Source organism: Columba livia, chromosome 14, assembly GCF_036013475.1.
Source record: "Columba livia isolate bColLiv1 breed racing homer chromosome 14, bColLiv1.pat.W.v2, whole genome shotgun sequence".
NCBI classification, from domain to species: domain Eukaryota; kingdom Metazoa; phylum Chordata; class Aves; order Columbiformes; family Columbidae; genus Columba; species Columba livia.
The window spans coordinates 1,044,898-1,067,194 of record NC_088615.1 but is presented as its reverse complement, the minus strand read 5'-3'; the positions used below and the strand labels follow the sequence as shown (position 1 = coordinate 1,067,194).

Below are 22,297 nucleotides of genomic sequence, written 5' to 3'. Positions count from 1 at the left end.
CCGAGGCTTTTACACCGTATTTCCAAGTCCTGATAATCTAACATTGCGAGAAATAAACATTTTCCAAATGCTGAGTTATTAACAATGGTGTCTCAAGAGTCTCCCCATAGCAAAAGAGCCCGGTTAAGGAACTGGTTTCAAGTCAGCTGTGAAAACTATGGGTAAGCAGAGTCCGTTAGTGTGGTCGTAGCCAAACTTGTGCAGGGAAGTGTTTCCAGCCGATAACCCAAACCAAGCCTGGACGTGTTTCTGAATGAACCCCCTTTTCTCTTCCATTTGAAGAAGAGGAAGACTTACTGACACGTGCCATCTTTGTGTTTAAGACAGCTTGAAAAATAAATCCATGATCTGTAATTCTGTTTGCCATTAGCACACTAATACGCATGGAACAAATATTCATGCAGACACATGAAATATAAAAAGCAAATTATTTGTTCCTTAAAGTGAATACTAGAAGTAACGGATCTTGGAAGAGTTCCTGAAAACAGCCACAATGTCTAATCGCAAGGATTAAGGTTGGGAAAATCTGTGGAACAATAAAAATGAAAGTGGAGGTAAACCTTAAGGAACTGATTGCAGGTTTTCAGCTACAAGCCCGCTTACATTTTTAACATCAATGCTGTAAGCTGCGGCATGTCCCATCCCTGATCAAAATAAATTATTGGGTTGATTTGTTCATGTGTCAATACTTTTGTGGCTTGCTTAAGCTTGAGGACAGGCAAAACCATGGCTACGTCCTGTAATATATCCAGCTGCCATATTATACTCCTTCTGAGGGCTACCCAGTGACCTTATTTTAATCAAAGATACAGATGTAGGAGTGCAGGAGCAGCTGGGAGCCCTGACCGGCTCGGTGCTTTGCACTGGAGCCCATACCGGCTCCTGCTGGACGGCAGCAGCCTCCGTTTCCCCCAGAGCTGCCATCCTTTCCCCCCGGGAACAGCACAAACTGTAACACGAACGTGGCTTTTCTGATCCCTCCGAGAGACTCTGCCTTTCCACAGAGCACCCCATGGCACCCAGGGCGCTGGAAGTGGGAGGAGCTGCTGCTTCTGGAAGCCTGATGGGTGGCTTGTCTTTCCCAAAACAGCCTCCCCTCTTCTGCAGGGAAACCCAGCTGGCAAAAGCGCCAGCGAAACATGGCAGCCTGGTTCCCTGTGAAACACCCGCTGCTGCCTGCAGGAAGAACACAGGAGATGGGAAACCCTGGAAAGCTGGAACTGAGAACAACAGAATCTCAGAGCTGAGGAATCGCTGTCGTTCCAGCGACGCCGAGAACACACTCTGACTTTCCTGCATCTCTCTGATACCAAAGCGAAGAGTCAGACGTGGAGCTGCAACCCAGCTCATTACAAAATGGCTCTAACGCAGCCCAGAAATCACAGATTCTTCACTTTTAGTTTTCTATCATCTCTGTTTTCCAGAATGATTCTCTTCTTGTGATTAGAGAGAAATCTCGAGGATCCAAAACCTCACACATGCTCCTGTTACCTAGCTACCCCTGCAAATAACACACATGGACGTGGATGTAATTTAACTGATATTGCTCATAGGTAAAATTGTAAAATTATCATAACCTCGCACACAAGAGATGCATCAAGTTTCACAAATTTTTAAACACAAACCAGCTAACATTAAAGTTAAAAATCACAAACTTTACAAATGTAATGCACACAAGTATCTGGATATAAATAGGACAAATAAACAAAAACAACAGTGAAAGAAAATGAAAGAAACAAAAAGCCAAGACAACAACACATCCTTTTACACTGTGAGTGAATGGGAGCATTTTGCAAATGTAAATGGAATCTATGCTTCAGATAATACACCATTATCAACGTTATTTACTATGAAAAGATCCGTGATGTAACGGTTGGGGTTTCCAGTAGGACTCGAGCAAAACCATGGATCCCAGTAAGATTAAACAGACTGGTTGTGAATGTGGATGAGACGTATGTGGATTTTACATTTCTAAACAGCAAACTGTGCCTTACCTTCCACGGCTCTTTTGAAGAAGACTTTGCAGCTGCCGCAGGTCAGGACGCCGTAGTGGCAGCCGGAGGCCTCGTCGGAGCACACCAGGCAGAGCTTGGGAGGTGGTCCCGTCGTCGCCGACGTTGTGGATGGAGAAGAGCTTACGTCTGATCTCAGTCCGGGGCTAGAAACCCATCAAAACATTTGTAATTAGGATCAAGAGGATACCGGCAAACATAATATTCCTAACTAGAAGAAATGGATTGCCCTTATCGTCACGGTTCTGCACACAAAGCTCACCAGACTCTCAAACAGTTGAACGACGGCTTTTGTAAAACATAAGTAAAGCTGTATGGATTTTTCATGGCCTATCTGGCTAGGTCGGGATTCCTTCCCTGACACATCTCCAAAGCAAGTCCTTGCACAACTGCACAATTATCCCAGGCTCCCAAAACACGCTCTCATTCCATATCGTTTTCATTACTGTCACATTCTTTGCAGTCTGCGCTGAGTCCCACAGGAGTTCCCCCTCCAGTATCAGCACAGATGATACTGGGATACGGTTGTGCAAGGAGCTGAGCAAATTAAGCCATATGTTTACATATATGTAGAGTAGAAAATGATCACCCCACCCTAGCATTTTAGGAAAAGTGAATCTATTCCTAATTCCAGGATTGGGATTTCTATGTAAACATATAGGCCACGTACAAATGTAGCACTAGTTCTTTAACAAAAAATTCATTGTTAGAACAATAAGCAACCTATTGTAATCACCTTAGGGCTGCTGCCAGTCACAAGGGCTGACCCAGGGCGGTTGTGCCGAGGTTCAGAGGCTGGACAGCACGGCCCGACCTGCGGCGCTGCGGCCTGCATGCTGCCCCACACCTCCGCTTGTGAGGCCCGCTCGCCTGAGTTTATTTTCACAAAGTTTCGAACTTTTCAAATGCAATTTCTATGCTGCATGCTTAACTTAAAGCGATGAAGCCAGATGAAGCCAGAAAATAGGGCCTTTTGTAGCACTTTGGTGCCTTTCCTTGGCAACGCTTCAGCCTGTCCCGCTCCCCAGCGTGGGCCGAACGCCCGCGCGTGGGCCGCTGCGGCACGCAGAATTCCTCTCCCCAAGAAACTCTGACCAGATCTGGTTACACGTTTTTAAAAGAAAACCAAACCCTAGTTCTCAAACATTGACAAAAAGCTTGACATTCCGGCCCAAATTAAAACACTGCACCACGTCGGAGGCTTCGGTCGTGAACAGGCGCCCTCCTCGTGCCCCATCCCACGGCGCAGACATAGGGCGCAAGAATCTGACCGCTCAAATACAGAGGGATAAAAGTAAAACCGGAATAAACGTGTCAATGAAGCCCACGCCTTGAACGTATGGAACCAGAGGGCAAAGAAAAGCCACCATTACTTGTGTTAGTGAAAAAAATGAGAGAGTAAAAGCATGCAAAGACCTATGGTACATGTACACCTTTCCTAAAAACTGTCTGATATGAGCCAGGGAGAAGGTGAGATGTCACCAAGACAGAAAAGTGAAACACAGCAACAGCTCGAAGATGCTGGAAACGCTGTGGGAATGGGGGGGAAGGATAAGAGCAGGACAGGGAGTGTGAAGGGCTCAGCAGCAGAGGCGGGCAGGGAAATGCAGTCACGAGGCAAGCTGAGGGGAAAAGGGGAGGAAAAAGCCCATCGGAACTTGGAAAAGAACTCAAATCCATCATATAACTCCTTAGCGTTCAGAAAACACTTGTGAAATGCTGCAACACTTCTACTCTGTTACTCTCTCAAGAGGCTGATGACCACCATTAGCTGGTCTGTCAGCTGCAGCGGCGTAACGCTGGTTATGATCCACCCCACGGCTCTTCTGTGGTTTAGAATTCATTTGTCTTCTTTTAAAGAGCAGAAAGCTACAATAAAATACTAAGGCGGCACAATCCAGCACTCAACATCCAAGCAATGGCAGGATGTAATTAGGCCCTGTTGCGTTTATTTGACATCCTTACAAACCCGCATCTTTAATTACACACTCACCCTCATTTCCACGGAGCGTGGCAACCTCACGGTTAAAGGTGCTGAGGAGTCGAACCCCCTGCAGCCTCTCATCACCAAGCTCTGTGCGCTGGTACTTGGAAAAAGAACTAAATTGTTTCTCCAACACCTCAAGAACAAAACAAACAAAAAATAACCCAAACCAAACCAAACCCAATGAAACAAACCAACACAAACCCTGTTAAACCCAGTAACCACTGGCCAGCCAAAACCTACTCTAAGTTGCCTCATTTTCTCTACAGTTTTAGCCTCAGTAGCTCCTTTTCTTATACTAAAAACCTCAGTTTAAGCATTGAAATATAGACTGGTAGCTTACAATTTTAAAGAAGGAATATATAACTTGAGAACTTAATTTCATTAAAATGATTAAAACCAGAAGAAGATGGAAACATCTTTCTGTGCATGGTTTTGAAAACAGATAATTTAGATACAAAAAACTGAATTCTTTACACCTTACACATTTCTGAGAAAAGCATTTTTAAGGGAATATTTGTTGATTGTCATAGAAACTATAGTAGTGCTGAACACGTTGCACTGGAACTTTTCAATCACCTCTAATTTTTAAACAGGGCTCCTTTTCTGTACTGGTACCATAGAAAATGTAATATGAGAAAGAAAACAGATGATATGACTTACGAAACTAAAAATAAATTCTTACATTGATTAACAAAGCAGTAGCCAGCAATCTAACGTGGGTCCCGGTGTATCGGCCCCGCGGGCGGGATCAGATAAGGCCAATATTGACGGAGGGTGCCCAGACAGCCCGGCCCGGCGGCACAACACGCGCTGGCTGGCCGGGGAGCCAGAGCAGGGTCAGAGTGCACAAGGAGCCCGGCGAGAGCCACAGCAAACCCGCTGCAGCTCCAGCGTGAGCCTCCTGCCCATAAATACACACAGAACAAGAGAAACACCCACTTCCGAAGGAAGAGGCAAGGGAGGGAAGCTACACTCCGAGAGAATACAATAACAAAAATGCTACCTTTCGCTTATTTGCAGAAATGTTTTTAAACTCAGCAAAAAGCTAATAAACTATTATTCGTATCTAAATAAAAGAAAAAGAAGCACAGGTGTGTGTGTAGGGGAAATCCAAATTTTAAGGGTTCCAAATTCACAAGAACTTTGATTAAGTTTTATTTTGGGAGGCAAATTGTTAGTTCCTTAAGGCTACTGAGCTCCATTCCCATGAACTTTCAGAGACTATTTCCATATGATCTACTTTTATTCAATGGTATAGATACATTTGTTGTTTCCATTCAAGGAAACATGGGGCTGCAAAATGGAAATACTTAAAGAAAAGAAGATGCAGCTGCAGAACTGAGCTCTGCAGAAACCAGGCTGCGCAACCCAGGCCTGTCCTGTGTTAATCATTCACCAGAGACTTTCAAACCAGGCTCAAGGGTCAGACTTTGTTCGAGTCGGGTGTGGTGGTGCTGGCGGCGGTGGGAATTGTCCCCCCGGCTCCCTGTTGTCCCCCCGAGGCTGGTGGGACACTGTTGGTCACCTCAGCCCCGTGGGACCCGGGTGACCAGCACCACCAACACCGCAGCAGATGGGGCAGACAGGTCTCGGCTCTTCTTTTTACCTTTACTGTGAAGAATATAAAACCCCACAACCCAACACAAAACACACACACTCCCACAGGATGAACTTAATAACATTTAAAAATATAGTGCCTTCCTGTTACTTTACATCATTAAACAAAAGTTCTCTAGTGAGATAATGAAGATACAAATACTTCCAGCAACTAAAACTATTGGTCGTTCACAGCCTACAACTGACACCTCTTCAGCAGCAAATGAGAATCAAGGACGACCGGCCTCAAGTCATTTTGCCCCGGACCACGTCCAGCCCTGGTGCTCGTCTGCCGAAGGGTGAATTCTGAAGGGTAAATTCTTTTTTAAAATGCAAAATAAATCAGCACCAATAGCAAGTTACACGCACGCAATGAGAAGAGAACTTGGTTAACGATTTCAAGAATAACTGCATTTAATGCAAACGGCTGCGAGCTGCAGAACCGGAGCTGCAGCATCTCGGGAATCCCGGGGCCGGCCCCGCAGGGAAGCAGCTCTCGCCTTGGCCATTGTCACCTCGGCCATTTCCACCTGTTCAAAAACACCTACCCTGAAAAAAAGCTCAGAGGAAATGCATAAGACAAGTGCTATTATAAATTACCAAAACATAACACTTGCCACTGGCTCCCAAGAACCTGTAAGAAAATCTTACTAATGTCCAGCTGCCAGCTCTGAGGAAAGAAACGGCTGCAGCATGTCTGGGGTTGGAAGAAGCAGTTCAGAATTGGAATACATTTATTTTGACTAGTCTTTTGATACGACTACTCATTTTGCTCCTACTCCTAATCTAATGCTTCCCAGATAGGAGTTGCACTCGCTCCCGATACCCCGAGCATCCCACCCCACACAGTCCTGCTCTCCGGCATATGTCACCTTAATATTGAACTAATGTGTTCTTAAGAGCGTGATACTTATCTGTGTGAGTAGTATCACCAAACGAAGAGTAAAGAACTGCTTTTCAATGTCATTGCCATCTGGGGCTCGTTCTTATCTTCCAGCAATGAGAACAATGTAAACACTCAGCTGCACACACCAACTGATTACATTTTTTGAATTGCTTACTTATTTCTTTATTAACTAGGAAAACTATTAATTATTTTTATACCCTCTTAGGCAGGGAAGTAGTTTTCAGTTCAAGCAGGAAAAAATTTTACAACAAGGCTCCTGACACTGCGCTTGTCATTATGATACTAAAAGTACATTTGTCAATGGAAAATAATTTCAAAAATGCATCTTGCTGAGAACCCGAACTACTGGTCACAATGATCTCTTCTAACGTACTCATTTCGGTTTAAAAAGACTGAAAATTGGTAGGAGTTGCTGAGAAGAGCCCCAGCCAGCCCCGGTGTGTCCGCACACCGCTCAGCCGCAGTTAAACGCAGAGTGACCCCAACGTAAAGTGTCCTGGAGTTCGGACTCACACGCTCCTGCACACGAACTCCCACAAACCCACCACACAAACACAACAGACCTCCAAATTAATTAAGAACAGGTAGGTTCTGCATTGTTTTCTGTCCTGTTTCGTACTCGCAGCAGAGAACTGAATTGCTCGGGTGGAGGCGCTGTTCTTGATGACCAGCATGTCCCCAGTAATGCCATAACAAATTAAAAATCTACTACAGATTACAGTAGTCCACCAGAGCCTGCAGCTAAAAGCACCCACTGTTACCGTTTTACAGCCCCTCTGAGCCAAAATGATCAACACTTCCCTTATCACACCCCCAGATAAATGCTGTATCATGACTTGACAAACCACGAAAACAAATTTTGAACTAAGGGTCTGGTGCTGTGCCCATGCCTATAACACAACCAGGACAACACCTACATGAGGAACGTGCCACCCAGAGAGGCCACGGCCACGTTCGCTTCATCGCTGGGTACAGAACCCGCTGGCAGCGACACACGTTATTTTACAGCCAGACTGGGAGGTACCGTTGCCGTTGTGTCTCCTCCTGACATCGTCTCTACATCAGCGTGGAGCACTGGGATTCCAATTCACAGAAACAATTGGAATATGAGACATACCGAAAGAAGCAACTGCTCAAAGTTAACCTCGCCGTCTGCAGAACAACATAGCATTTTACCATCCCTTGGATACACTAAAGCAGACTGTAGGATTCATTGTTTTGTATAAAGTCACCTCAAATACTGTAAACGTTTTTTGTTGATGTTTCCAAGAACTCAGGTATATGTATAAAAACACAACTGTCTTTGGCAAACAAAACAAACTGGAATGAATCCCTTTCCGTGAGCACTGTTGTACAGAACCCGCCAAACCCTGGTGCTGGAGGCGTTCTGATCCCCGATCCGTCCCGAGTTCTTTACAAGAACCTGAATTCAAACCTCAGCTCTGTCCTCCAGAAGTATATGAAGAAACAGTATTTACCTAGAAAACCCAGCGCATACAAGCTGTGTGTGTCCGGAGTCCTGCCTTGTCCCCAGCAACCTGGGCGCTGGCGGGGACACGGGCAGCACGGGGCTGGGGAGGGGACATGCACCCCGGCACGGGAACCTGCACACACACACACACACACACCCTGACACAGGAACCTGTGCACGCACACACACACAGACACACAAATGCACACACAAATACAGGAACCCTGCACACACCCAAACACACACCCGGAGACGGGAACCTGCACACACCGCACCATACAGGTGTCTACTGCAGCTCCCCTGCCCGCCAGGAGCTGTGAGGAGAGGCCTGCGGGGGCTGGGTTCGGGGCTGGCGGCAGGGGCAGCGAGCCTGTCGCTGGGAGCACTGCTGTTTCACATCTCATAAATTACAGTCTATTAAGTAAAAATAAACCCTGCGAGCACAGGCAAATACCCACAGCGTGCTACCAGAATCATAATTTGCCAAGATTCCCGATAGAGCACAAAGGGGGTAAAACGTCCATAGGAAGCAGGGCAGGGTCCCTGTGGGCACCAGGCCCTTGTGTCCCCCTCACGGCTGAGCGATGCGCGTCCGGAGCGCGGTGACCCCGCTCTGCGGCCAGGCCAGCGCGGGACGGCCCTTCGTCCCGCTCCGAAATGGCGACCGCCACCATTTCAGGGCTCGCCCGGGAGCGACAACTGAACACCAACGTGAGCGAGCGACACAACGGCTTTTCCCCTTCTGGATACTCTCCAGAACGTAAAGGTTTCAAGGGCACAGGCGAAGCTTTCTTGGAATGGATAAATGGTAATTGATGTTGCAGCCGCAACTTTAGATAGAGCTCTTGGGATTTCAAATGTACTACAGCCCTAACGCATTTATGACCAGAATATGATAATTAAATTATGTGTTCTAAACTTTTACATTTAGTACAGTGCTCCAGTAAAGCAGCCAAAAGTCTTACCTTCCAGGGTAGGACTTAATTTCTATATGGACCAATTTATGAACATTTTTCCAAAGGATTTTTTTTTGTAAATTCAGTGTGCATTCTTGCTGCCTTAAACAGAGGGGCAGCAAAAAGAGTAAGACAGAAGCCATTTCGTGTATATTTAAATAAAAACTTTACATTAAAAACACGGAATGAAAACACCCCGGGCCATTCTAATTCTTTATGCTTTGCTGGATAACAAAATATGCATTTGATCCAAGTATATTTACAGACAGGCTGTGGATCACCTGAAAACTCGACTTTCAAGAACTCAGCCTCACAGATGCACCCAGCTTTATGTGCATGTGTACGAACCCCGCCACTATCAACTAAGGAACCCCGCCATTATCAACTAAGGAACCCCGCCACTATCAACTAAGGAACCCCGCCACTATCAACTAAGGAACCCCGCCACTATCAACTAGGGCGCACGCAGGTGTCTGCAAAGAGACCCTAGTTAGAAAGTCTGCAAGACTGATGAGCACTCAGGAGAAGAAAGCTGAAGAATCTAATCAGAATTAGATTCATAGATTCATTTCCATTCTAAGCACAGCAGATGGGACTGTTGGTGGTGCCGGCAGCCCGAGCCAGCGGCCCCGCGTCCCGTCTCGGCGCCCGGAGCTCCGTCCTACCCGCGTCACACCGCGGCAGAAGCAGCTCCTTGGTTTCCAAACCTTGCAAACTAACCGAGAGCCCATGTACCTGCTGAAAATGTATTATCTCAACACAGGGCCTTTAACGTACTAATTGCACTTGCTAGCACACCGGATCCAACAGGACAGCAGAACTGTCGCACAGAGGTGGTCTTTGTTAGAACAGACTCATGAGCTTAGATCAGCCACAGCATTTGAGCTTATCCCATGAAGCCAGCGCGTATTAGAAAAGTACTTTACTCCTTACCATAGCACCCTTATATTGCGGTGCCAGAGGAACCGAACCTAGAACATTAAGCAGGGTTTTTTCCAGCGGTGACCTCAGCACGAGCCGAGCGCATCGCCCGGGTCTGCCCAACCGGAGCCGTGCCCGTCACCGCTCGGCAGTGCCGCAACGATGCTGCTCAGAAAGAAGGCGACGGACATCTGGAAAGTGACTCCAGCGTACGTGGAAAAATACTAACGGTGCTGGGAGAAAGGCAGTAAAAGATTAAACTAAACTGCAGTCGTCACTGCACAGATATTTTAAAAGCTGCAGGATAACACTTGCATGGTCAAATTGAGTCATGAAGCTATAAATAAATTTAGACTGGTAATTAGAAAGTTAATTTCTGCTATTCTGGAGAAAAATCAAGACTTCTGTTGCCAGTATAACCCTCTGCAGTAATCTGGACACCAATTCTGTGAATGTGTACACACAGACTTATTCAACACAGTCTGTGCTTTTATCAACACGGCATAACTGCTCCTGCTTTGTCAAAGAAAAACAACAACAATCAAAAGAAACGGCAATAAGAAAGTAGAAACACAACCTTAACTCTGATGAGGAGGAATAGGAGGAGGAAAATATGGGAACAAGGCAAGAGAAGCAGAAAGTCATGTTTCTTCCTTAATTCTTTCTACAGACCTCGAAGGAAGCGGCTCAAAAGCAGAACTGAAACTGAGAGCAAGTCGAGATGGGAAATTCTCCATGCACAAGCTCCATTTCCCTGTCGGTCTATAGGGAGCCCTGCACGATGTGTCTGTACCCCCGGCATAGGCTTTCACGCTTCTTGTGAATGTAAAGAACACGTTTACACGTGGAGCAGTTTCTTACGGAACGTTAACCAAGCGCTGTGCTCCGGGCCCGGCTGCAGCGGGGAGCTGCGGAGCAGAGGGACGGGACACGTGCCAGGTTCAGGGTTTGGCCCCAGTCCATCTGGTGTGGATCCAGGATGACTTGGTTGACTGTTGAGTCATAGGTTGGTTCAATTGACATTATTTTACATTTGACTACTTATTGTTCTTTAAACTTTGAACAGGAGTCCAGAAGCTCAGAACACACCAGTGAACCAAAAAGAAAGGAGACAAAGCAGTTTGAACAAGATTCTTAAGCATGAAAAATACTCTCCTTTAGTGACATCTACTTCTAGCAGAGACAGCTAAAAACCCAGAAAACTACCTCACAATTCAAAATATTTCTGTTATACTCCCAAATATCTGTAACACACAATAGTACCTTCAAAATTACTGAAGACGTTCTGAGATACCCTCCTCTCCCCATTAACATAAAGGTGGGAAGGAGAAGTAAGCAAAATGAGCCAGTGACTGAGCACTATGTCTTGGAGAGATAAAACATATCTGTAAAATATTCCTGGGATATTAGATAGTCAGTGTGCACACTGTTGATCCACTTCAGCCAATACTCAGTCTGAACTCAAACAAACGCCCCCAAAGTCCCTGTTCCAGGGCTGAAGGCAGACTTCTGCTCCGCCAAGAGAAGCCTGTAAATACTAGTGGCTTATGTTTTAAAAACATGGGTGTGTTTGACATGGATGTGACCAGAAGTGAGCTCATTACACAGATGCATTTAACAGTAGACATTTTAATGAGGGCTGATTCCTCTTATTTTCACCATCTACCTGACTCGTTGTTTTTCCACTCTATTTTACCCCAATTCCATGTTTTCCGTTGGTTTTGACCCCTGTGAGGGAAAGTCAATGTTATATCCAGTTGTGTCCAGCAGACTGATGAGCAGCCAAAGAACCGAGCCCAGAAGAGCAGGAGTTGTGTGCAAGGAGAGGAACGCGGCGGAGCGGGGACCGGGCGTCGTGACAGTGACCCAGCAAGGAGGGAATCGGCTTCACGACAACTTCCGAGAGCACGAGAAACAAACGAAATCATTAAGAACATCACATCTTGGGTACTTTGCTAAAAGGCAAAAATCCTTGCGATGATTCCGAGACCTTGGTCACAGGGAGGATGACTGCAGGGTGTTCTTCTCGGGCCTAAAGGCCAGAATTGAGGTTCGGTGCCAAGCTAGTATTAAGAATTGTGTAAGGTGCTACCCCAATGCGTGTGGTTATGTTCCCTGCTTAGTCATGAGCAGTAACTTCACTTGAAAGGGTGAAGATTCTTTCTTACCACATTAGAGAGAACAGCAATTCCTGCAGGGAAGAGCAGGAGCAAAATCAAGATTCTTCGTGACTTAAAAAGCTGCTGAAGGACAAACCCGCTCTACATGCTACCAAAAGGTTTTCTTTCATGGTTTATATTTAGGTTTTGGTGCGTTTTATTCTTTATACCCAGACCTGTGTATGTACACCACAGAGCGAAAAACCGAGCAAATCTGTCTAAAAGATGCTCTCCAAAGTCTCACGAGCACTTTGAATGCCTTAACAAGACAATGTCCTTTCAACTGGCCTCTGACACACTTGATGCACATCAGACAAAACCACCTCTCCCCACACACGAACAGGAAGAGAAACATGTAATAAGTTTGTTTATTGACATAAGCTCAGCCATCTAAACTTGTGTAATATTTGCAGAAGGACAAGCAACAAATCCTATCATAGACCTGTACCATGTGTATAGCTATTGTATGTCATTTTCATGGTGCTTTGAAGTCGACTTTATGGAATTATCTAGTAGAGTGCTATAATTACTTTTGTCAACACTGTTAAGCAATTACAGACACAATTTCAGCTATAACATGCATACGCGGTAGGTTATTATCTGCTTTTATTTCCACTTGGCATCCATGTCACACACTCAAGATGTTTCATCACCCCCCTCTTGTTGCACGCTCCCAGATTTTACAAGCACTTTGCCTTGGTTTTGTTTTTCCCGCTGATAGGCTCAGGTCTCGCTCTCTTTCTCTGCTGGATGTCTCAGGTTATTCCTCCTCTTTGTTCTCCCGGCCCTGCGGCGCTGAAGGAAGCTCCGCTCCCGCCTGGCCTCCCCTCACACCGTTTCCTGGCCACATTGTTCACTTCTGCCTCTTTGTGTATTTTCTCTTCCTGAGCAGCCCTGGGAACGCCTCCCAATTTAAACTCCAGCTGTAAACTCCATTACCGGGCTGTTCACCGCCCTCACATGAGGATCCCGAAGGTGAGGAGGAGATGGTCCCGTGCGCACCCTCCTCGCCGGCCCCCTGCTCCAGGGGCGGCTCTGAGCGCCGTGCACTCAGTTCACGTCTGGACAGCAGGAACACCAACATTCTTTCCCAAAAGTACCAAAAACTTTCCTAGTGGCAAACCATGTTCTCATTGTCTGAATTTCAGTGCTAATTACAACCTGACGCGCTCTTACAAAGGTCCTGATGGCCATTGCAAATCCCTGACAACCCACCACTCGCACTGTCGCTCGGTACCTTTCACTAACAATCCTGTCACTCAGATTTGCTAGTAGAATAGGTCATGATCTGTCAAATTGGAAATTTTAATTGATTATAATTAGCTATGTTCATTCTTTGAGATGTACTTAATGTAATGCATATTGCATTCACATCTGCAACAAGTTTTTAAGTCATTGCTGTTCAGTTTACAAAGCCAGTTCCAGTAAAAGAGCGGTAGTATTCCTTATGGAAAAAGGGAAAGCTGCTTACTACTGAAATACGTGATAAGGTAGGATTCACTGCATGACGATTTTAGAAGAGGCTGGAGATCATTCTGCCCACTAACAGAAGACAAGAGGTGTTTAATTCCATTTTTAAAGACTCTGTATTAGCCACTGGGTCCTTACTTCCTCACAGAAGCATAAATATAAAGGTTGCTGACAAAACAGTTATTTCATCAGTTTCTTGTAAATGTCATGAAACCAAAAAATCTAAAAATGCAAAAAGAGTGTGTTTTGGGCTGCGGCTGGGAGGGGTTTCAGAGCACAGAGGGGCTGTAAGGACCTGAAATGAACACACAAGAGGTGAAAAGCTGGCAAAGGCAAAGACAGCGGGCAGGGAGGGAAGAATGCAGGTTTATCTGCAGTTCCTTCCAACATTGCTGTTGCCTGACAGATGAACAGTCCATCCATCCTACCTGTTAAAAATATTTACATACAGCAAAGGGGAAAAAAGAAAGATCCGTGTCAACCAGACATTGCTGAGAAGACCCCCCTGCAGTACAGCCTTCGTCTGCACGTCCCGCCTTCATCCTCAGCTTTTCCAGTGCCGCAGAACCCAACCGCACGCTGCACACAGACCCCTGCTGCAGGTACGGAGACGCACCCGGAGCCCTGGGCCACGGCCAGGAGACTGCACGGCACAGATCAAAGGCCTTTCCCTAGTAACAGCTGAAACTCAGCATGGAAAAGAAACCAAAAGGAAAAACCCGGAACTCAAGAAATGATGTCCCTATCTGTGACTCACAAATTATATTGTGATTGATACATATATCTCTCAATACATATATATATATGTATCTCAATATACATATAAAAATAAAAATATTGGTAAATCACAATTTACAGATTGTGTAAAAGTGATGTATTTTGCATAACAATAGTGTTCAAATCTCTAATTGTTTTAAATGCTGCCCCTCCGCATCCCCTGAGTCTGGCTTGGGTTCATAGGCAAGTCCTGAACTGACACCCAAACATAGAGACTGAGGTTAGAGGAGAAGAGATACTGACATTCAGAAAGTTTTAATTTTTCAACTAAAAAGCACATTACAGTACTTTTCTTTTACCTAAACCCCAACATTCTGATTTTAAATAAGTGTTTCTCACGTTGCAGTAACAAGAACTTGGACTGTTAGTGCATCTTCATGAACTGACTCTCCAAGGGGTTGACCTGTTGTCCCTTCCCAGTGGCTTCTAGACCTGTGGATGCTCAGGACCTCTAGTTCCACAAGAAAAGCAAAGCAAGCACAGGAGAGAAATGTAATAATCATCTCCACCGATAACACCAAAACAACAAAACCAACTGCCATTATTTATGCTCCTTCCCTGTATTTCAGAAGCTGTGGTGTTTCAAAAAGTTTGGAACGGTCACAAACCATTTTTCCACTGTCCCAACCCCTAAAGAAACACCAGAAGGGAGCCAAAGGTCTGTAGTTTGTCAGCAGAGCTGTAGAAGGCTTGAGCGAGGCCAAGCGCCGAAGATAAAGGGCCGGCCTGTTCAAGGAGAGAATGATAAGTGCTGCGCTGAATTGCTTGTTCTTGCAATTTTAATCACAAGTCTTGCAGCATCTGGCATTTTCCCTTCAGCTCTGCTCGAAGGTTTTACAATGTGAGCATCAGTCTTTCCCCAGAAACCCGCACGGACCTGTGGAACACAGCCGCGGCAGGGTTCCAAATCGGCGCGGCGCGGGAGCTGGTGCTGGTGCTGCTCAGCACGGAGCCTCGCACCGCGGGCAGGGCTGGTCTGGAGCTTCACAAGGAAAACCCACCTTCAGCGTCCTTACCCTAAACCTCCGCAGACGGGGTAAACTGGGTTTTCTGCTCTCCCGCTGGAGCACCAGTCTCCTTCTTACCCCACTTTAAAACAATGGAAAGTCAGAAATAAAGGAATCCATGATTTTCAGACTGCCTTGTCTGTTCACCATTTGGTAATAAAGCTACCTAGCAAAACCCATAGCTTTGTAAATACTACAGGGACTGTCATTTCTACAAAGCAAGGCCTTGAAAAGAAGAAACCAGAGAAACCACTAAGTAATCTTAACTTGATCGTGTAGATGGGAAATGCACTGGATATGCTCTGAAGCGTTAAAATGGAAAATTAATAATGAAGAAAAACATTAAAACTACTCATGAACAGTTTCTACTATGCAATACTGCTTCCAAAAGCAGCCTTTGAATTCAGCCCTAAGTTCCAATATGGCAATGAAGTTTTCACACAGGAGTTTGAGTACAGGAGAGCCCCTCGCACCCTCCTTGCACAAACAGGCGCCCGCGGTCCCGGGGGCTCCGGCAGCGCCGGGCGGGCAGAACCAGCACAGGACGTGCCAGAGGGCAACGGCTACCAGAAAACAGCATCGCTGGACCAAGATGGTCCTTTTCAAACAGATACACACCAATGCAGAACAATAAAACTCAGGTGGAAAAGGGGTTCTATAGAATAAGCAACCGTAAGAACACCTGTGTTGCTGTTCCAGCTCTATTGCCAAGGCACCCTCTGGTTTGTTTTTTTTTAATTTTTTTTTACCTCAAACTTCAGGCCAAGAAGAGAGATTATATCTAAGAGTGCTTAAGAAACAATTACTGTAAAGTTCCCTGCGAGAGCAGATTTACTTTAACATCCAAACAGTCGTAACTCCTCAGCGTGCGCAACGCCGGGCGAAAGGACGCGTCAAAACACACGGCCACCCATTCCCGCAGAGCGGAGAGCTCAGGAGCGGGAAGGAATGACGTACACGCCGTGCTGGTGCCTTTGCAAAGACCCAGAGCCGTCCCACGAGCCGTCCCAGGAACTGTCCCACGAGCCGTCCCACGAGCCGTCCCGGCGCGGTGCTGTGCTCTGGGACACATGAGGGTATTCGGGGGGGAGGGGCGCGGGAGGGAAGCAAGTTTCCTGGCAGATCTTTGGCACAATCACCCAGGCTAAAGGATAAATTACAGGCACTCGCTCCATCTAATTGTTCTCCAGTTTACAGCACAGACACATTTAACGTAAAATAAATTAGATCACTCAACTATTGGAAGAGATCTAGCCACACAAGTGCAACGTGCCAGGTTATTCTGGCCAGATGCGCCCGGATACCTGGGGTGATTCACTTAACCTGTTTTGAGTTGTCTTCCCCTTCCCTACAGTTCAAGATACGCAGAAAATACAATGGTGGAAGGTGATTTTCAAAGCAGACGAGCTCTTGGTTTCAGGTACGTGGTGGCATTGGCCTGGGGGGCAGCAACACCCCAAACAATGCCCGGGGGAAGCACAGCAACACCAGCTTTCACCAGCAACACCTCAACCAGGGAAAGAACATCAGCGTAAAACTGCTCACAACTGAAAAACACATAAAAGACTTTCAAGAGCAGCCCCTTGCCAGCCCAGCACCTTCAAGGCTGCTTCCTGCGCGCTGCTGAGCAAACGGCACGAGCTTCCTTCCAAGTGCACAGGACCCAGTATCTAAGTAGCTCTACTACCCCTAATTTTAATATTTAGGCCAGGGAAGCTATTTAATTGGAGGGGAAAAAAAAAAAAAAAAGCTTTATTTTTTTGTATGTGAAAGGAAAGGAAATGAGCAAGTCCAAAGGCATTCTGGTGAGCCCGGAGCCAGTCACAAGCTGCGGCGCGCGGGGCCAGCTGGATCCCGGCCCATTTACAGTAACTTGTTTACTTGTTGTCCAACCACCGCTAACTGCAGAGTGGATCCAGGAATCCAAAGAGAACTCAGTTTTCTGTCAGAGAGGAAGGAAGAACACAGCGGAGAGCAGTAAAAATGCTTACTGGTGGCTGCTTCTCAATCAGTACGGCATATATTTTTAAAAGCTGATTAAAAATTATTAAAGTAAAACTAAAACTTATGTTTCGAACGAGGCAAAACCACTTAGATACAAGCAGGAACTGTATTATTAAACACGGCTGCTATGGACATGTCCCCATTCAAACGCCCGCTTTCAGGGCCCTGTGTTCCTTGAGCAAGCGCATGTACACAACTGAATGTCACAGACATTTAATTCCTTCTGAGAGCTCCCAGTGACTTCAGATTTTAAGTTTAGCCTTGTGATTCAAGGGAAAGAAATCTGCAGGCGGGTGTTTGCAAACAGCCCAGATGCTGAAAGGCGAGTGAAACTGGCCACACGTGATGCTTCCAGGGCAGTTCTACTGACGGGGCGGTTTGGGAGTGACCATGCAGAACCACCACAGGTTCCAAAACACATGACCGACGTATGGGGATTCTGTTAAAATAAGCCAAAAAGCCACCTCTGATGTAAAGAGAGAGAAGACGTTTGTTCCTCACCCGGTTTGTAGGAAAAAAAAGAGACTTAAGACATCTTTTGGAACGATCTTGTCCCACGTGCTGGGACTGACCAACAGACTTCAAACTCATGACTCAAAATGTTTGCATTACATTTGCATGTCTACAGAGACACAACTGGCGTGTTACTTTAAATAGGACCAGGTATCAAATATCACCCTTCTATGTGTACGTCTAACTAACCAAACAGGTTTCATTCTGAGGATTCAAAAATATACTTGCATATAGTTTCAGTGATCGCCGGAGGGTGATACAATGGAAAGAAACATCGCTAGGATGGGAACAAAAAAGTGTTCACTGGCCAAAATGCTTCATCAAGTGAATTCCAACATGCCTGTCCTGTCAACAGCAAACCTAGGAATTCGATATTCACCAAATGGAACAGCACCATCGAGACAGATTGGCCTGCAGAAAGCTGAACTGTGGACTAGCACGAGGTCACACAAAAGGAGCCACGAGGTGCAGGGAACAAAGTGGTGTCAAGACAAGGGGAGAGGGTCTCGCTGGGTCCCTCACCAGGCTCCAGCTCCGAACAGCGGACGTGCAGTCTGGAGGAGCAGGGGGCAGGGAGGCTCCGGCTCCAGCCGGCTGGGAGAGGCGGGAGCAGCAGAGCCCGTCCCGCGGTGATCCCGGAGCGGTGACCCCGGAGCGGTGACCCCGGAGCGGTGACCCCGGAGCGGGGCCGCAGCAGCAGCGCGGGGGGCCGTGACTCCCTGTGTGCGCTTGTGCACCAATGAGAGACACGAGGAACTGAACACGCAAAACCTCCCTTGTCCGAATGCTCAGTATAGCTCTTTCTGAATTAACGCTCGCTATCATTTTTAAAACCATCAGGCTGAATCCCCGCTGCGTGCCTGGCAGAGACACCCCCGGCCGGCCTGTGTGCGGGTCCATTACCCCACGTACCAACTTCTCCCCTTTCTCTCGCCCTCTTTCACCATCTCACATTTTCCACTCTCCTCCTCCAAACCATTCTATTTTGTCCTGATTTAAAATACTGGCTGATGCGCACCTGGCTCGTACCTCCTAACAATGCTTTTCCCCCCATTGTCTGTGCTTCTACCAACAGGCAGATTCAGATTAAGGAACACGAATGCCCCGAACCAAACACGCACTGCTCAGGTTCCAAAGACCTGCTGAAGGTGAGTGCAACGGAGGATTTATTACAAACGTTTTAATCTAGTTTTCATGAGCATATAGGAGGAAACACAATTCATCTCAATTTCCATTTGTCTTTCTCAGCAGTACCATGAGGATGAAAAACACAAAACTTCAGTTGGCTTTTAAATGCAACTGAACTCATCAATAGCAGGGAGGTCTAAGACACCACCGTCTGTAAGGAACTGCAATATCCCTTTTGCACGTCTACGTACAAGTTTTTACATTTTCCTGCACTTTTTATTCCTATAAACTACTTTTAAGCCGACAGCTCCCAGAAGCATCAAAAAGGACTCAAGTGTCCCCCGTCTGCAAATGTACATGTAGAGAGAGTGATCTTGTCATCATTGTGCTGCCAATAATAGAAAAAGGAAGTAGAGACTTGACTAACTCGGAGATCCAAAATAAAAGGCGATCGTGTCGATGGTAATGAGCACTACGAAATGATAATCGAACATTTGACTCGGATTTTTGAGACGCAGGATGTTAATAACTATAGCAACCTCAACCATCAACAGCTTCGTGAGACAAGTTTTTGAAAGCGTGGTGCTACATAAATATTAATAAAAGCAGATGACAACACAGACACCTGCACAAAGAGAAAGCAATAACATTCTCCAGTTTATGTCCCCCAGCAACCTAAATGGAAAATAACGGAGAGAAGCTAACAGGAGCAGCTGCTGCCGCAGGAGGAGCAGACACCAGAGGCGCGGAGCGGGACGGCTCCGACCCGCGCCTGGGAGCGCACCGGGACTGCGGGGACACGGCTGCTCGGACACGAGCTTCAGCAAAACAGCAAAATCTATTTCTTTTCAAGTTCACTGAAAATACAACTTGTCTGAGCTCCGGAAACAAGGGCAAGAGAGCACAGCAACGCACTGAAGCGAGGGTACGGCAGGGAGGACGGTGCCGTGAGCGACCCCCGTCTGATGCATCTGCAGAACCAGGAGCCGAGAAGCACCAGAAAGCATTGCTACCAAAGGAACGGACCATCGCCTTCCCCAGGAAACAGTGATTACAAATACAGGAGCACTGAGTTCTATCCTTCCCTATTAGAAAAAAAACAAACAAAACCCAAACAATTAGATTATTGGAATGGCTAAAACACTGTCAATTTCTAACTCTTCTTTAATGACAATATACGCTGTGTTTGTACTTCTAAATGTTACATTTAGAATAAATACAAACAGAATTAATAGTGTGGTTTGTTTTTTTACAGACCTTGTTGCTGTGAATGCATTGCAGTTGAGTTGCAGAGAACGCAGCAATCTCAGCAGAACTTCAGGTTTTGCAAAACCTGGGCCCAACTGGTTTGGGTTTTGCCTTTTGCGGCCCAGGAGCCCGGCAATATTAACAATGAGGAAAAAAAACACATGCAGGAAGACATCATTACAAACACTGTAGATCTCACTATCATACACTGTATTCTCTTTGCTGAGACTTTTCCCCTCCATTTTGTCTGTTGTTGATTTTTGTCTCCAATGCTTAAGAAATAGTCCCCAAACACAAGCAATAAAAATGTTCTGGTGGTAAATCAAAACCTCCTGCAGCGCAGGCGGACGGGAGGAGCAGCGCAGCACCCCAGGGCCCGCACAGCCCCTTAGTCCCCTTATCCCCAGTACCAAACCCGCTGTTCTGCTGGGGCTGCTGCCCGGCCAGGGACCCCACGGCAGCCCCGGTGACAACCCAGGACCGTGTCCTGCCCACCCCGAGCCCAGAACAAGCAGCACCCGGGTGAAGTTCCCCGATGCACAACCTGACATTTGCCGGCCGGACCTTCCCTGCCAGCTTCTCCACGCGCTTGCCAGGCTTTCCCAGAGCTCGCCAGGCTTTCCCAGAGCTCACCAGGCTTTCCCAGAGCTCACCAGGCATCCCCAGAGCTCACCAGGCATCCCCAGAGCTCACCAGGCATCCCCAGAGCTCACCAGGCTTCCCCAGAGCTCACCAGGCATCCCCAGCGCTCACCAGGCTTCCCCAGAGCTCACCAGGCTTCCCCAGAGCTCACCAGGCTTCCCCAGAGCTCACCAGGCTTCCCCAGCGCTCTGGGCCCATCACTCCACTGCCCAAAACAGCCGCTGTCAGCCCGGCCGGCAGCTCCCAAGGCCCCGTCCCTGTGCCGGCCCAGGGGAGCCGGGCACTCGGCTCATCCCGAAACGCAGCCCCTAAATCCTGCCCCTCGCTGCTGACGCTCCCGCCGGCTCTCAAGCCCACCAAAGAAGCACCTTCCAGTTCCAGGACAACCTGGGCTTTTTGTTGGTTTCTTTCTTTTCAAATGGCCTCTGGCAAGGAAGCAAGACAAAGACCTGATAGAAAAGATTCCACTATATTCCGGTCAGCTGTATGTCCGCTGCCCTCAGGCTCACTGACGGCTGCACAGACGCGCGGGACGAGGTGCTGCTGTCCCTCCAGGAGCAGGAACCGCTCCTTCCCAAGGGACCTTACAGCTCCACAGCCTGCCCAAGCCAAGGGCAAGCACTGGCCTCCCGGCCCGCAGGCACCGTGTGGGGGGACACAGCGGGATGGTGACACGGCAGCAGTCCCAGCATGGCCATGTCTGTCTGAGGAGCCATCACCACCATCACCAGCGATGGGCAGGTCCTTTGGGACTCCCCCTAACTTCCTAACCCTGTAAATACCATCCTGACGTTGTTTACCTATGGAGTTTCTGACAATACAACTGTGAACCATCAGCGCTAAACCAGCCCTGAGATTTCCAGTTCTCCAGTGTCAGCTGGGGAATGACCTGTTGGAGAGCAAAGTAGGGGAAAGGGACCTGGGGGTTTTGGGGACAGCAGGGTGACCATGAGCCAGCACTGGGCCCTTGTGTGGCCAGGAAGCCAATGGTACCTGGGGTGGGTTAGAAGGGGGTGGTCAGTAGGTCAGAGAGGTTCTCCTGCCCCTCTGCTCTGCCCTGGGGAGACCACACCTGGAATCTTGTGTCCAGTTGTGGCCCCTCAGTTCCAGCAGGACAGGGAACTGCTGGAGAGAGTCCAGCGCAGCCACCAAGATGCTGGAGGGAGTGGAGCATCTCCCGTGTGAGGAAAGGCTGAGGGAGCTGGGGCTCTGGAGCTGGACAGGAGGAGACTGAGGGGGGACTCATTCCTGGGGATCAATATGGAAAGGGGCAGTGTCAGGAAGGTGGAGCCAGGCTCTTCTGGTGACAACCAGTGACAGGACAAGGGGCAATGGGTACAAACTGGAACACAGGAGGTTCCACTTCAATTTGAGAAGAAACTTGTTCCCGGTGAGGGTGGCAGAGCCTGGCCCAGGCTGCCCAGGGGGGTTGTGGAGTCTCCTTCTGTGCAGACATTCCAACCCGCCTGGACACCTTCCTGTGTAACCTCATCTGGGTG

The 22,297-nt window shown here is 47.4% G+C and overlaps 1 protein-coding gene across 3 annotated transcripts in view; it reads right to left on the bottom strand.

Annotated features, from left to right (window-relative positions):
• Positions 1 to 22,297, bottom strand: part of NR3C1 (nuclear receptor subfamily 3 group C member 1) — a 58,939-nt gene that overhangs the window by 19,998 nt on the left and 16,644 nt on the right. For all 3 annotated transcript variants that reach the window (XM_065029405.1, XM_065029406.1, XM_065029407.1), the window contains one exon: positions 1,995 to 2,158. In XM_065029405.1, the coding sequence (XP_064885477.1) occupies positions 1,995 to 2,158 (164 nt within the window). The remainder of the gene's footprint in view (positions 1 to 1,994; positions 2,159 to 22,297) is intronic.